We start from the raw sequence: 15,486 nt of genomic DNA on the forward strand, positions 1-15,486 counted from the left end.
CCGGTCCTTCCTTCTCGAGCTAGCTACGAAGAGCACTCCTCTCGCTCCTCTGACAAGAGATAGGTAAGAAAGCAAGAAGGAGAGAACCCTGCACTTGCAAGACGGTTCGAAGGAGGAAGCCAAAAGGACTATCTTCTTATGTTAAGCGAATTCGCTGTTCCAATCTCGGGTTGACAAATGCAAATCAAATATTTTGGGCAGGGGCTTCCTCTGCCATCACCATCTGACCTATCTAGTGAGTGCAAAATTGGAAAAGAAATCATCAACTTCAACTACTTCATGCCCCGGATCACGGGTAGGTCTATTTCCGGCATCATATCCATAGTTAGCACATTCATCATAATCTTAGAAGAGTGCGGATAACTCTACAATGACCATCTAACTGCCAAAATTTTCAAGTTACGAAGGTAAACAAGCCTCTTGAGTAAATTTTGAAAGTTTGTGATTCTTAATGAATAAAAGTTTTGGATATTTTACAAATTTGCAATGTATTATGCAATGTATTCTCACTTTTATGCAATGTATTATGTTATTTCATTTTGACTCCGAACTTCAATTGGACTTAAATCTTTCTATGTCGTGATAACTTTATTTGAAATTTTAAATGTATCGTCACTTATTATGGTTGATGCAGGTGGATAAAAGCTTTGAGGAATGTATTGTGCCATATTATTTGTCGAAGTAAGAATCTTGCTTATCGATATAACCTATAACCTGTAATACAAGTGTAAGTGTAAGTGTAAGTGTAAGTGCACTATCTCTCATTGAAGTGTTGTATTTTTGTGGCTAAGTTGCATGATCGAGCTTGTTTTCATTAGTTGTCTTGTTGTGGTATTATTTCTATTTTTCTTAAAGTGATTGTCCTAACAACATTTAGCCCGACACAAGACCAGCAAAACCATATGTTTTCTTATCTATTGGCTTGCTGGCTGAATTTATTGTCGGTTGCAAAAACCTTTTCGTTCCTTAGTATTTTTACGTGTTAATCATATTTTCTAGAATACAGCATAAAGATATATATTGTTATACTCGTTTGTCTTCCTATCATAGGTGATGATTTTACTTTTATTTATTTCATTTTCATCTTTTTTTAGTCTGGATAAGAATTTGGAAGTCTCGAAATTTGAGTCTTTGTTAACTGAATTTTAAGTGGCTTATCAGTTGAATCACCAAAACTCTCTAACCTAGTTGTTAAATTTTAAGTTGCATACTAATTAGTTCCCGAATAATTTTTCAACCTAATTCAAACGAAATATTAATTTTATCGCTCATATATTGATTCAATTTTCTTTTCAAGTTGTTAGAAAGTTATGTTTTTCTTATTAATACTTTTAAAAAAAAGTTATCCATGGACTCAAACTAGACAAAACTCTTTACCACATTACTAATTTTTTAAAAATCTACGTATTTAAATCTTTATCATATATTTTAAATGGATATATGATAAAGATTACCAAACCAAACAGATAAATTAATAAAAGCTTGTTGACACAGCTAGAGTAACAACATCTCTGTTCATGTTCGTAACATATTATCTAAATTAATATTTTAAATTTAAACCACTACAATAATGTTTAGACTCGAACACCGAAACGTGTCAAATGAAACTAAATAAAACATCAAACAAAACTAGACGTGACAGTACCCATAAAAAATAATAACTGTGATGGGAGAAATAGATTAAAAGAATTTTATTCCGATAACCCATTTAATTTTTGAGATATTTGAATTTTTAGCCAAATTTAACGAACGAACAAAAAAAAAAAAAATTAACTTAGCTCGAAAATATCTATAAAAATATATACAGACAAAAATAATCTCCAAGAAAGCGTAGTAATTAATGTTAATTAACAGAATTAATACAATTGTTAAAGTAGAAAGAATACAAATATAATTTTACTTATGCTAATGAAAGCATTAAAAAAAGGAAGTATAAAGAAAGGAAACAAATATAAAATATTTATAGACAAACATCGGGTACATGCGAAACTTTTTCCCGTTCAACACTACCTTCACCAACATCTAGTTGGGAACATTTATACACTTCCAAACGATTCAATCTAGTTAGATTTGACATAGCTTCTTTGGAGGGCAAGTTTTTTAAATTTCTGCAATACCATAATTTCAATGTCTCCAAAGATGTAATGTTTCCCAACCATTCTGGCAAAGATTCAATGCCATTAAAACTCTTAATCCACAACGATTGTAAAGAAGTGAGGAGCTCAAGCTGTCGAGGAAGTTGTGTTAAACTATTAGTTCCTGTTTCATGCAACTCAAGAACTTCAAGTGAATTGAAGGGCATGAATCGACTCCAATCACGACCCTCCATTGGCCCTTCAACTATCAATGTCTTCAAGTTATGAATACCATCGAGCCCCTCTGGAAAACTATGAAAGTTCTTGATGTCTAATGAAGACAAGTTTTGCATATTTTGCAAATTTGGAGGGGAAATATCATCACGAAAGTTTCCTATCGACAAATCTTCAAGTGAGCTACAACATTCTAACCAGTTTGGTAGCTTTACCAAACTTGTACAATCATCTAAGAATTCTTAGAGATCGAAGCTTTGGAAGACTTTGAAAACTTGAAAATAACCTTTCATTAACCGTGTCAGCTTCCATCCTCTGACTATGAGGTGCAAAAATGTTTGAAATATTCGTTAGTTTGTCACAAAGACGAATGGTTAAGCTTTCGAGATGAGGAAAAATGGTACAATTCATCACAGTAGCGACATCTTTCCATTGCTCTAAATTGATCAGGACCGAAATTTCAAATGTTTTCAATTTAGGAAATAGAGTTTTACTGTCACGATAATTCCCGTAAAACTCGTCTCTAATACTTTTTACACCACTTAGGCCAATAATTTGAAGAACCTCAAGTTTGGACAACTGTCCCAACATTGGCAAAGTTTTACATCTTGTGCAAGAGTGTAGCTCAAGCTTAATTAAGTTTTCAACAAAAATACCATTGGGCATAAGTTCACTTCCAAAGTTAAGCATACGCAATGCTTGAAGGTTTATGTGTGGTTGAAGCCCTTCCAACACATTCAAATCATTGTCACCACAGTCTTCTTCCATAAAACTCCATTCAAAAGATAGATTAGAAATATTTTCCTTCTCAACTAAATTTGCAGCCATGGCCTCCTTTTTATTTTTGACTTGCTCGAGTTTTAGAAGCCTTAATTTACCTTTAAGGTTTTTTAAAGGTCCAAGCTCCTCAATCTTATATCCTTCATCTGACCCAACTACAAAAACAGAAAGCGTTTGAAGTTGAGTCATTCGACTTAAATTTTTAGGCATTTGAGTTGGTGAACAAAACACCTTCATTTCTAAATGCCTTAAATTGACCAACTTTCTCAACTTTGTAGGAAAGTTTAACTCAGGAAGCTTCAAAGTCTGCAAATGGTAAAGCAAAATAATAGATTTTGGAAGCTTACTTATTCTAGTGTATGAAATGTCAAGATACCTCAAATGTTTCAATTTACCGATTGTATCAGGCAATTCTGTTACGAACTCACCATTAATAATTAAAACCCGCAAGTAGATGAAGTTATTGATCTCAACTTGATTACCAAATTGTACATTTTCACAACAATAAAATGTTCTTCTTCTTTGACGGATCAAAAGAACTTCATCACCATGAGATTTTCCATCTGTTATAAGATCCTCTCTCAAATGTTGATCATTCGAAATAGCACACGCAACCTCATGTATAAGATCATGCATCTTACAGAATTCAACTTTTCCTCTCTCATCTTTGACAACATCTTGAAACAAGGAGCGAGACAACAAAATATCGAAATATCTCGCTCCAATATCCTCCATCGTTACATTGCTTCCATTGGGTATCTGAATAAACCCGTGTGCTACCCACATTTGAACAAGTTTTTCTTTATTGAAGACAAAGTCGGGTGGAAAATTTGAACAGTAAGCAAAACATTGTTTCAATGAAGAAGATGGTAGACGGTCCACACTTAATTTGATTGTGAATAAAATAAGATCTTCCTTTGCTAATTCAATTCTCACTAGATTTTCCAAAGTCGATTGCAATTCCTCATCATTCTTGCATGATTTCACCATTCCTCCCAACACTTTCACAATCAATGGTATGCCACCAAATTTTTTAACAAGTTGTCCTCGAATGACATCAGAAATTACTGGTAATTTACTTTCAAATGCACATTTTTCAAATAAAGACCAACAATGATCATCTAGTAACTCCCTCAAATGATGTCGGTATTTTGTCTCCATAATTTCTGCAACTTTATCACTTCTAGTAGTCACAACGATAGCACTTCCCATATTTTTATTGATCTTTAGCAAACAAGCCCTCAACTCATTCCAGAGAATGGGTTCCTCATTCCAAACATCATCAAGCACAAGAAAATACTTTTTGTTACTTAGCAGATTTTGGAGCTCCCGAAGAATGATTTCCTTTTCATCTGAGCCACCAAATGTAGGCTTCATGTATCCCACGATTGCTCTTAAAATTTTGTTGATTTTAAAAGGATCAGACACACATACCCATATAAAAGTGTCGAAATTCTTCCTTATCAATTCATGATGGAAAATCTTCTTCACCAGAGTTGTTTTTCCTAATCCACCCGTACCAACAATTGGTAAGACAACTAGAGTTTCTTCATTCTTAAGGGCAAGTAGGTTATCCACTATATTTGATACTTCGATTTCCCTTCCAATAACTCCAATTTCATCGGGAAATGAGTCCGTCTCTCGAGTTTGGTTAAGATCAATTTCAGCTTCATTGGATGTTGTAGCAACACATGGGGGAGGACTTTTTGTAGAAATTGACTCATCCAACTTTCTAGTAACGGTTGTGATTTTATTTGCCATTTTGAGACGAAAAGCAAAGGGATTTTTGGAGAATGAAAAGAAATTACGTACCACCTTAACTTTCTCGATTTCAACTTTGCGTCGAACGTCTTCATAAGCGAGCTCGTCGAGTAAAATATCTGCTTCAAAGGCGATATCTTCAAGCTTCTTCACCCATAGCTTCTGAGATTCAAGGTCTGCCTTCATTCTGTCAACATCCCTTAGGATGGCTTGCACCCTGAGTAAAGAGTCCTTCAGCTTTGAGAGTTCCTCCTCGAATCCCGATGCCAGGCCGATCTGCTCGGCCGCCAGCTTCACCGTCTTCTTCAACACTTCCTGTATGGCAAAGGTCCACAGGAATTCCGCCATATTTGTATCCTTGGAGTCTCAAAGTTTGCAATTCCGGAGAATTTATGTGCGTAAGAATGAAGCATATAGAAACCTCATCTAACATTCTTTTATTGAACACATTTAACAAAGTGGCCTCCATATAAACTAGTAAGCATANCCGCCATATTTGTATCCTTGGAGTCTCAAAGTTTGCAATTCCAGAGAATGTATGTGCGTAAGAATGAAGCGTATAGAAACCTCATCTAACATCCTTTTATTGAACCCATTGAACAAAGTGGCCTCCATATAAACAGTAAGCATAATAATTGATGTTAGAAAAGTAAGGAAACCACCTTTAAAGACTTTATTTTTATTTTTATTAAAGTAGTGTAAGATAGAAATTTAGCACAAAATTACATATCAATGTCACATCATCATTTTCTCAATTCAATTTCAATTACGATATACCTTGATCGAAAAAAATTGAGAAAAATGATTGAAATATTAGAGNAAAAATGATTAAAATATTAGAGGGTTTAAGTGATTTCAATAGTAAGTATAAATTTCATGAATCAAGCCCGAGACGATATATTTAAATTTTTAATTAATACTATAAACACATCTCAAACCATTCAANAGGGTTTAAGTGATTTCAATAGTAAGTATAAATTTCATGAATTAAGGGAGACGATATCTTTAAATTTTTAATTAATACTTATTGGTGTTTCGAATGCAAATGAGTTTTTCATCCATTACAAACAAATTGACCGTAAGAAAAATATTAAATTTAACTTTATTCTTATAAAAACTTGAACTCCTTAAGGTTCTATTCTTAGTGAGTAAGAAAACTAAAACACATCTCAAACCATCCGAATTTCTTTTTACTTTTGAGATTTCATAACTAGACCTCAATGGCTACAAAGATTCTCTTTAAAAATTGAACTCTCTCAATCACATAATGTCATTTGTGAGGGGTGTGGATGACTCGACTTTTAAGAGAATTTGTTGGGTGGGTAACAACTCACCCTGTCTTGTCAAGTTNAATTTCTTTTTACTTTTGAGATTTCATAACTAGACCTCAATGGCTACAAAGATTCTCTTTAAAAATTGAACTCTCTCAATCACATAATGTCATTTGTGAGGGTGTGGATGACTCGACTTTTAAGAGAATTTGTTCGGTGGGTAACAACTCACCCTGTCTTGTCAAGTTATGCTATCTTTTAAAGTCGTTTGTTCTAGGATTGATCCGGTTGTCGTTGGGTAGAAGCGTGATGTTCAACATTATTATGGAGAATACGACATTAAATCTATTGAAGGAACTGTCAAATATGTACGAAAAAGTCAAAAGAAGAAGTAGATTTACAAATCTAGAGATGATAATGATTTTATAAATTTAACAAAAGATATTATTGAGGATGTTATAACCGTTAGTGTGGACAATCCAACTTAATCTTGGATTTTGGATTCATGTGCATCCTTTCTTTCGTNAGAAAAAAAAAAAAAAAAAAAAAAAAAAAGGAACTATTTTAAAATTTCAAATCTGAAAAAATTCGGAAAGGTGCATCGTGCCAACAATAAAACCTTGTAGATTTAAAGAAAGGTAGATGTTTGTATACAAACTCAAGTATAAAATCAATCGATGTTGAAAGATGTCAAATATATTTTTAGTCTAAAAAAAATTTGATCTCTATTTGTCAGTTAGACGGCACATATTATGCCGCCAAGTTTGTGGAAGATTGTGAAGGTACTATGATTATAGCACATGACACAAAATCAGGAATCTTATACACCACAACGTTGGTGCTGCTTAGTGCTTCTCGTTTAAGTCTATGTTTAAGTCTATGGCACAATAAACTTGGATATATGAGCTTTAAAGGAATGAAGATGTTTGCAAGAGGAGCTTTGAAGGGTCTAAAATCTATCGATATGGGTCTCTGTTAGAGATGTTTGATGGATAAATAGAAACAAGTTAATTTCACAAAGGTTGCAAGAGAACCAAAAAAAAACACAAGTTAGATGTGTTTGACAATGGAGGAGAGTACGAGAAATTACAATTAAAAGCATTTTATGTCGTTGAGAAAATCAAACGAATAAAAGTAGTTCTCGATAAGGCAAGATATAATGGTATTGGTAAGAGGATGAAAATAATATTGAATTAGGAGACAAGAAGTACGAGAATTCATTATGAATTGACAAACACATTAGGAGCTGATGTTGTAGATACAAAAGCCTACTTGATCAATAGAGAGTATTCAATACCCTTGGAGTTCAANAAAAAAAAAAAAAAAAAAAAAAAAAAAAAAAAAACACAAGTGCTCTCACTTGAGAACTTTTGGGTGCACTGCATATGTTCACAATGGTCCAGAGAAGATAGCCAAGCTTGATGTTAAGGCTATGTAGTGCTATTTCTTTGGCTATGGTTCTCACATGCTTGGGTTTAGGTTTCAAGACGATAAAAATAGAAAAATTCCGAGAGATTATGACGTGACATTTGATGAAAACGTTGATGTTGAGTTGCATAAAAATTCACCCAATGATGTTGTAGCAAAAACTCATGAAATTCTTAAAATAGTTGTTAAGGAACGAGAGCAGGAGCCAGTGATATTTGAGCAGATCTTGAGAAGATTATCCAGAATAGTTAGAGAACTAAAAAGATATTCACCTTCATTACACTATTTGTTGCTAATTGATCAAGGAGAACTAGCGTTCTTCGACAAGGTCGGAGTGATTTAACCAAATGGGAACAAACAATAGTGATGAAATGAGTTCACTTGAAAAGAATAGAACATGAGGGTTAACTAAGCTACGTACAAGTCAGATGACAAAAGGAGATTCAAGACTCAAACGTTGTTAGGAAAATATTTAGAAAGAAAAGGTATTTATATTATTGAATTTTTTTTTCTCTAGCTATGAAATCAACTAGTATCCGAATTTTGTCGAGTATTGTTGCATCAGAGAATTTACGCTTTGTGCAAATGAATATAAAAATAACAGACCCAGATGAGAAGATCTATACGTAGCAATCAGGAGAGTTTGTAGTTCCAGTCAAGGAACACATATCATGTAAGTTCAATAGTGGTACAAGAAATTTGATTTCTTCAGGGACATGAGTGAATTCCATTCGAGCGAAAATATTAGTAACATTATTTCAAGAAATACATTGATCCAGTGTGTTTCTATTTTTATACGTGGATGATAATTTGATAGCATGATCGAATATGAGAGAGATATATTATCACAAGGTAAACATGTCTTCCGTATTTGAGATGAAATATTTTTTTGTATGAGAATTGATCGAGATAGATATGCTAGCACATTAAATCTATCCTAAGATCAGTGTAGTGAAGAGGTGTTGTTTGTTGACCATATTTAGTTCTGAATTTTAGTTTAACATATATATCATATCTGAATCTTGAGATTCAAGGTCTACCTTTTGTGAGGATTTGTGTGCATTAGAATAAAACATACAGAAACCNATATGCTAGCACATTAAATCTATCCTAAGATCAGTGTAGTGAAGAGGTGTTGTTTGTTGACCATATTTAGTTCTGAATTTTAGTTTAACATATATATCATATCTGAATCTTGAGATTCAAGGTCTACCTTTTGTGAGGATTTGTGTGCATTAGAATAAAACATACAGAAACCCTATCTATCATCCTTTTATTGAACACGTTTAAGAGCTAAAAAATATATCGAGAGGATTTGCCATATATTTGAATTTTTTAAACGAAAAGTTTATTTCTTGGTAGATTTTTTATTTTCTTATTTTCTAAAAACTATTTTCTAAGTGAAAACTTCACAAATTTTAAAGAATCAAGAAATACTATATATTAAAAATATTAAATTTAACTTTTTTTTTTTTTTTATAAAAACCGGAAGGTATCGATTCATAATTTGTAAGAAAACTAAAACACATCTCAAACTATCGAAATTTCTTTTACTTTCAAAACTTCATAACAAAGCCTCATTGATTAAATGATTACCGTGATTCCCGTTAAAAACCGAACTCTCTCAATGACTTAATATCATCGTGAATAGCATAATGTAATTAAAGATGACCCGACTTTAAGAAAATGGTTGGGTGGGTAACAGCTCACCATAGATTGTGTTCCCAAACGTTTATCACCTTACACCCACCAAGTTTTGCTATCTTTTAGAGTCATTTCATCCTTCGTTGTCTTTCAACTTTGCTTTTCATAAGCTATTGTCTCCTCCTTTTGTTGGATGTTATCTTGTAAAGGTGTCTTTTTTTGTGTTTTTTTTAGGCTTTTCTTTAAAAATTTTAAAACTTGTGTGTTAGGTAGAGTTCCCACGGACGTAAGGATCTCACAATCCACTCCCTTTAGGGCCCAGCATCCTTANTAACGACTCGAAATTTTCTACTTAATTTAAGGTCGCTACTGTATACATATCATAAACATTGAATGCAGAAATACATCATTTAAACTTTCATAAAACATAACCTTCAACTTAAAACACAACCATGGACTTACGTGTTTTGAAAACATATTTAAAAACGACACAATAAAAGGCTAAATAAATTAAATAAACGTTTAAATTAAAAACATCCTATTCTAAACTAAGTCTAAGAAAATAAATACGACTACCCTATCCATGTGTCATGGTCTCGAGTTGCAATGTCGTCGTCAGCCGTAAAGGAATGTCTTGCCTTAACCTGAAAAATGTAGTAGCACATGCTTGAGTATTTAAAGAAGTACTGAGTAAGTGACCCCACTATTGGAGGTTAAATGCAAGAACATGCGAATGCAATGACGGGACCTATCATTTAAATCCATTTCCCTACAGTATTGTCGTAACAGGTAATTTGGATGTGTACCATATATTCTACACACAGTCCATACGTGCGAGTATGGACTTATTAGTTAGTTCGCACACTGCTAAGCCACCTTCCTTGTCAGGCGAGCATACTCCAGGAGCTCTTTAGGCCAGACACCCGTTAGAACTAGTAACCGTCACAATAGCATTAGGTTAACCATAATGATCGTACCCCTGTCTGACCGTCGCAGCATCATGATAAACATAGTGATCGTATTCCTGCTCGGTCATCGCAGTATTATGATAACCATAATGATCGTATTCCTGCCTCGTAACATACCCGTCTGTACTATCGTAACATAAACTTTCTCCGTTAATAACCACTGACAATGTTACTAATTAAAGTACAAATGTTGTCCACAATTTGTCAATTACTATTAATTCTACAGTAGTTGCTACATAAGTGAGTAACTTATTCTATTAAGTCTACTAAAAATTCTATTAAAATTATTCCATGGGTTAACTCATTTTATTAAGTTTACTAACTATGAGTTAGTAATGACTCTACTAGTTCAAGTTTTAGCTCACATATATAATAAATATTTTTGCATTTTCGATTAGGCATAAATGAACAATGGAGTATTGATTTGTTATTTGAATGGATCACCTTGTTTACTTATACGTTAATTTTCTTTGGGTTGGACATTTTGCGCTTCATCTAACTCTTTCTTTAAAAGAATACAAGTATAGAATGTGGAAGCTCAATAGATTTCAGGTTTGTCTACTTAGTCACTTAAATATATAACATTTATTGGAAAACTTTATTATTTTTAATTTCATAAAGTTTGTAATTGTCAAATGGTCAAATTGATTTCGTCTTTGGTGTAGATTTGAGGAAATCATAATTAAATAATGACCACAAACGTCTCTTGGATTAACTAATGCTCCCAGTACATTTCAGCTCTTAATATATAATGTTTTGAGAAAAATATATAGGAAAGCATGTCGTTGTTTATATTGATAATATTATAATTTATTGATTACACATAGAAAAAAGAGAAATTTAATTTTAATAAGGGTAGTTTTTGCATGGAAAAAGTTCACACTCTCAACTTTATAGTAGATAAAAATAGAATAGAAGGAGTATTAAGAGAAAGTTAAAATCATCACGGATTTGCGGATACAAAAAATAGCAAGTAAAGTTTAGATTTTTTATGGGTTAGCTAGCTTCTATAGTAGATTTATAAAAGATTTTAGAAACGTAGCTGCGACTGATTTAATAAGAGAAATTGAAAAATGTAAGAGAATGCATTCAATCTGTTCAAGAACAAATTAAGCAAGTCATCGTTACATGTTTTGTCTAATAACTTTTGAAATTGAACTTGACGAGGGTGATTTAGGCAAACCATTTGAGGTAGAAAAACTAAATGGGGCAATAGAATTGTTTGCTTTAGTTCATATATTGCGAGTTNCATCATTACATGTTTTGTCTAATAACTTTTGAAATTGAACTTGACGAGGGTGGTTTAGGCAAACCATTTGAGGTAGAAAATGGTGCTATCCTACTTAAAGAATTGTTTGCTTTAGTTCATATATTGTGAGATGACAACACTAATGGGCTAGAGAATTTGTGATCCACTTTGATCATGTTACTCGAAGTATATGAAGGGTCAAAGCAAACTGAACCGTAGACTTACAGAGTAGGTGGAATTTATTGAAACATTTTCGTAGGTCATCAAATATAAGCAAGGCAAGGATAATATGGTAGCTGATGTGTTATCTAAAAGATACGATCTCTTTTTTTTTCCTAATGAAAAAATTATTAGATTTGAGAATTATATAGAGATGACCAAGACTTTAGAACTATGTATGCATTTTGTCTTGCAAAAAGATTTGTGGATGATTATTATGTGTTTGATGAATTTTTACTTGAGAAAAGTATGTTTTGTTGTAATGCCCCTAATTTTCTTTAACCTAATTAGTGACCGTCATCAATGCATATATAACTCATTAAGCGGAAGCTCAATCGTAAATAACCTTGGAAACAAAACAAAGTCTTTCATAAACATTCATAAATCGAAAGAACCTATCTCAAAAATAAACCTTCAGTAACCGAATTTATAAATGAATCTAAATAAAGCAATACTCAATGGTATAACTTAAAACAGTCCTAAACTCCTAAAAATATCCCCTCTCCAACTTCCATGGTGTGCTCCACCGTCAACCATACATTGGCGCATTGCCTTTACTTGAAAAATGTAGGTAGCACGTGACTTGAGTATTTTATGAAATACTCAGTAAGTCACCCTACTGTTGGGGTTAGGAATGCAAACACATGCAACATATGAGCGGGACCTAACTTTTCATAAACTTTTCATAGCCTTGAGCGCTTTTCTATTCTGGGTAGGGTTGGGTGTGTGGTACTCCTTCACACGCGCCCATGTACGCATCCATGAACCCACCAAGCGGGCTCGTAAACATACCCTCTGGGCCTGACTTAGTCGGGCACAACGTGTTACACGTCGCCGGACACCACAAAACAGAAAAGGGCCCGCATGATATCATGGCGAACATAAATATCGTATTTCATCGTAACATAAAGGGGAAGAATCCCGATGCACGTGACATACATATATGCATGAGGTCCCTTAACATATCTAACATGGCATTGCATAAGCAGTACTAACATCGCATATACGTTTCTTATATTACATGGCATCTCACATGACTTATATTACATGGCATATTACATAACACGAAAGTANGGCATTGCATAAGCAGTACTAACATCGCATATACGTTTCTTATATTACATGGCATCTCACATGACTTATATTACATGGCATATTACATAACACGAAAGTAACATCTCATGACATGACTTGATAATACTACGTGTATCTATGACACCGATCAACATATTTATTGCATATAATACTAACATCTCATTCATAACTTCACATAACATAAACAGTCAACAGTCAACATAATTCATACATCACATAACATACTCAATCTACAGTCAATACAATCTATACATCACATAATCATATCACATAAATATGGTGCATGCAGGGGCCACAGGGCACGCACCATCATACATCACGTAGTAAGTTAACTCCAAAAGTAAAGTCACTTACCTCGATGGTCTTGGTTGAAGTCTCTCACAACGAGCTAATCCCAGCGGTTAAATACGTCCTATGATAACCACATAAAAACTTAGGAATCTTTCATAACATACCCTAACTAAACCTCATGCTATTTATCAAAATAAACCCCCGATCTAATCTGTCTTTAACGTTTAGGACCATACTGACCTCGGATGGTAAAACTAAGGATAGAAACAGCTTCGATAGGGCCAAAAACCTTGGAATCGATATATTATAGTGATACCTTTCCGCTAAGCCTAGTTGCCTAGCCGGCCAACTAAGCCACCAAGTCGAGCTGCGGGAATTGGCGGAACCGAGCTGATTTCGTACATGTGCGAGCCGACCCGCACTGTGTACGCATGCGAAGCTGCTAGAGCTGCTGGGTGTGCGTCTGCGGCTTGACCCTATTCCAAAAACCTTGCCTTCCTTACCCGATTCTTCCTCCGAAGAGCAACCCCAAGGTTTCGGAGGAAAGTTTGAAGAGAAAATCGTTTTCAAGGGAAGTAAAAAGTTGGGCATAGGAATATAAAAATAATCGGAAGACAATTGCATTCTAGGGTTTTAGGATAAGGAAACTCAGAGAAATAAGAATGTTTCTATTAGGTAATAAAAGTCCAGCACAAATCTTTTCAAGGAGATTACATTTAATTATTTATTTTATTTTTAGGTAATAACTTCCTTGTTGAAAATTGCACCTTTTTACGGCGATAATAAATGCATAACATAATATCTTGTCATATATAGAAAAAAAAATAACAATCAACCAAATAAGGCAAAAATGGAAAATCTGAAACCTTACATTTGTATTCCTAAATACTTTATAAGAGATTTGCTCTTGATAGGAGTGGTGGTGCCTTGGACATCTCAGGATTAATAAAACTTATAGTAGGTTGCATAAACACTTATTTGGCCAAAGATGAAGCATGATGTTAATAAGTTTTGTAGTCAAGGTTTTAAATACATAGAAGCTAAATCTAGATTACAACCAAACAGATGGTACGAATTGCATGCAACAAGATGTATGATGCAAAACATCGTGAGAGAAGTTATTTTTCTAGGAGAGTAGTAAAATGACGTGGAATCCATAGAATAATTGTTAACGATAGAGATGTTAAGTTTTTAAGTTACTTCTGTAAATTATTGTGGGGTAAAATTGGTACCGTTGTTGTTTTCAACTCCATGTCATCCTAAGATTGATGGGCAAATTGGAGTGGGTAATGGAACGTTATATGCATAGGCCTATTATTTCTAAGAATATTAAGTCTTGGGACCAAAGTATGTCACTGATATAGTTTGTGTAACGATACGTGTTCCAAAAAAAAAAAAAAAAGGAACGTCGAAAATCTCACGATTTTGGATGAGGGTTGCTAAGAGAACATACCATTTTCCCGAGTCCACACAGGGAGTCGTTGCTATACCGTGAGAGAGAAGTAGTAAGATTGAGGTGGGGGATCGATATTTAAATAAACGATTCTTTAACATTTTTAAATCAAAACAGCTTAATAAATTTTTAAAATTTTAATTTAGTGTCAAATATAACATTAAATTATTTTATTAAATCATATAATTACATAGATTAAAAATATTTAACGTTTGTAACTGAGTTAGTGATCGGTCCGGATTTGTAATCTAGTTACTTCTATGATGAATAAATATATTTTTTTAAATAATAAAAAAATAAGTTCCATTAATTAGAAAATTAAATAAACAGATTTAAAATAAATTTCAATTTAATTTAACAGATTTATTTTTTTTAATATTAAAAAATCAAATTAAAAATTCCTAAACTACTCTGATCTTCCTTAATATTTTATTTTTATTTTTATATATATTTGATCTCGTAAATATGAAGAAAAAAAAATCTCCAATCGATTCAAAATAGGAAAATATTAGTTTTTTAAAATAGGAAAAGATTATTTTTTTTTTTAATTATATACACAACCTTCAACATTAGTAAAACCATTATTTTCTTAAATTCAATTGATCTCTAGTTTGTGTTCGGTCCCATCAAATTCACCACCAGCTTTTTCTAGTCAACGAGAATGGCGAAGGATCAAGACATTATTAGCAACAAAATTCTCGAACTCATACCTGATGTTATCGAGTTAATACTCAGCAAACTCCCTTACTATTGTTCGCCGAGCTACAGGCTAGTCTGCAAAATATGAAACAACGTGATCTTAAATTCGAAGCATGACCCTTCAATCTCGACTCCTTCCAACTTTTTGCTTGCACATGTTTATTAGGACAGCCGTGATCGTTCCAATTGTGATCGCCCTTGGTTTCGTAATCTCCATTGCTTGGAATTGGATCCCGACCACGTGGAACGAGTGAGAAGTGTTGCTTCATTCAAGTTGTGTCGTAAGTATTTTAAACGTTCTTTCATCTCAACTATCAAT

The 15,486-nt window shown here is 33.4% G+C and overlaps 1 protein-coding gene across 1 annotated transcript; it reads right to left on the reverse strand.

Moving 5' to 3' along the window:
* Positions 1-2,426: 2,426 nt before the first annotated feature.
* LOC111779949 (putative disease resistance protein RGA3) lies at positions 2,427-5,319 on the reverse strand. The gene has a single exon (XM_023660167.1). The coding sequence runs from the start codon at positions 5,196-5,198 to the stop codon at positions 2,538-2,540; it is 2,661 nt and encodes an 886-aa protein (XP_023515935.1). The 5' UTR covers positions 5,199-5,319; the 3' UTR covers positions 2,427-2,537.
* Positions 5,320-15,486: the final 10,167 nt, after the last annotated feature.

Source organism: Cucurbita pepo, chromosome LG18 (genome assembly GCF_002806865.2).
Source record: "Cucurbita pepo subsp. pepo cultivar mu-cu-16 chromosome LG18, ASM280686v2, whole genome shotgun sequence".
NCBI lineage: Eukaryota > Viridiplantae > Streptophyta > Magnoliopsida > Cucurbitales > Cucurbitaceae > Cucurbita > Cucurbita pepo.

What these genes read in the sequence shown, in the direction of transcription:
- LOC111779949 (XM_023660167.1), bottom strand. Translation starts at nt 5,198, where the DNA reads ATGGCGGAATTCCTGTGGACCTTTGCCATACAGGAAGTGTTGAAGAAG.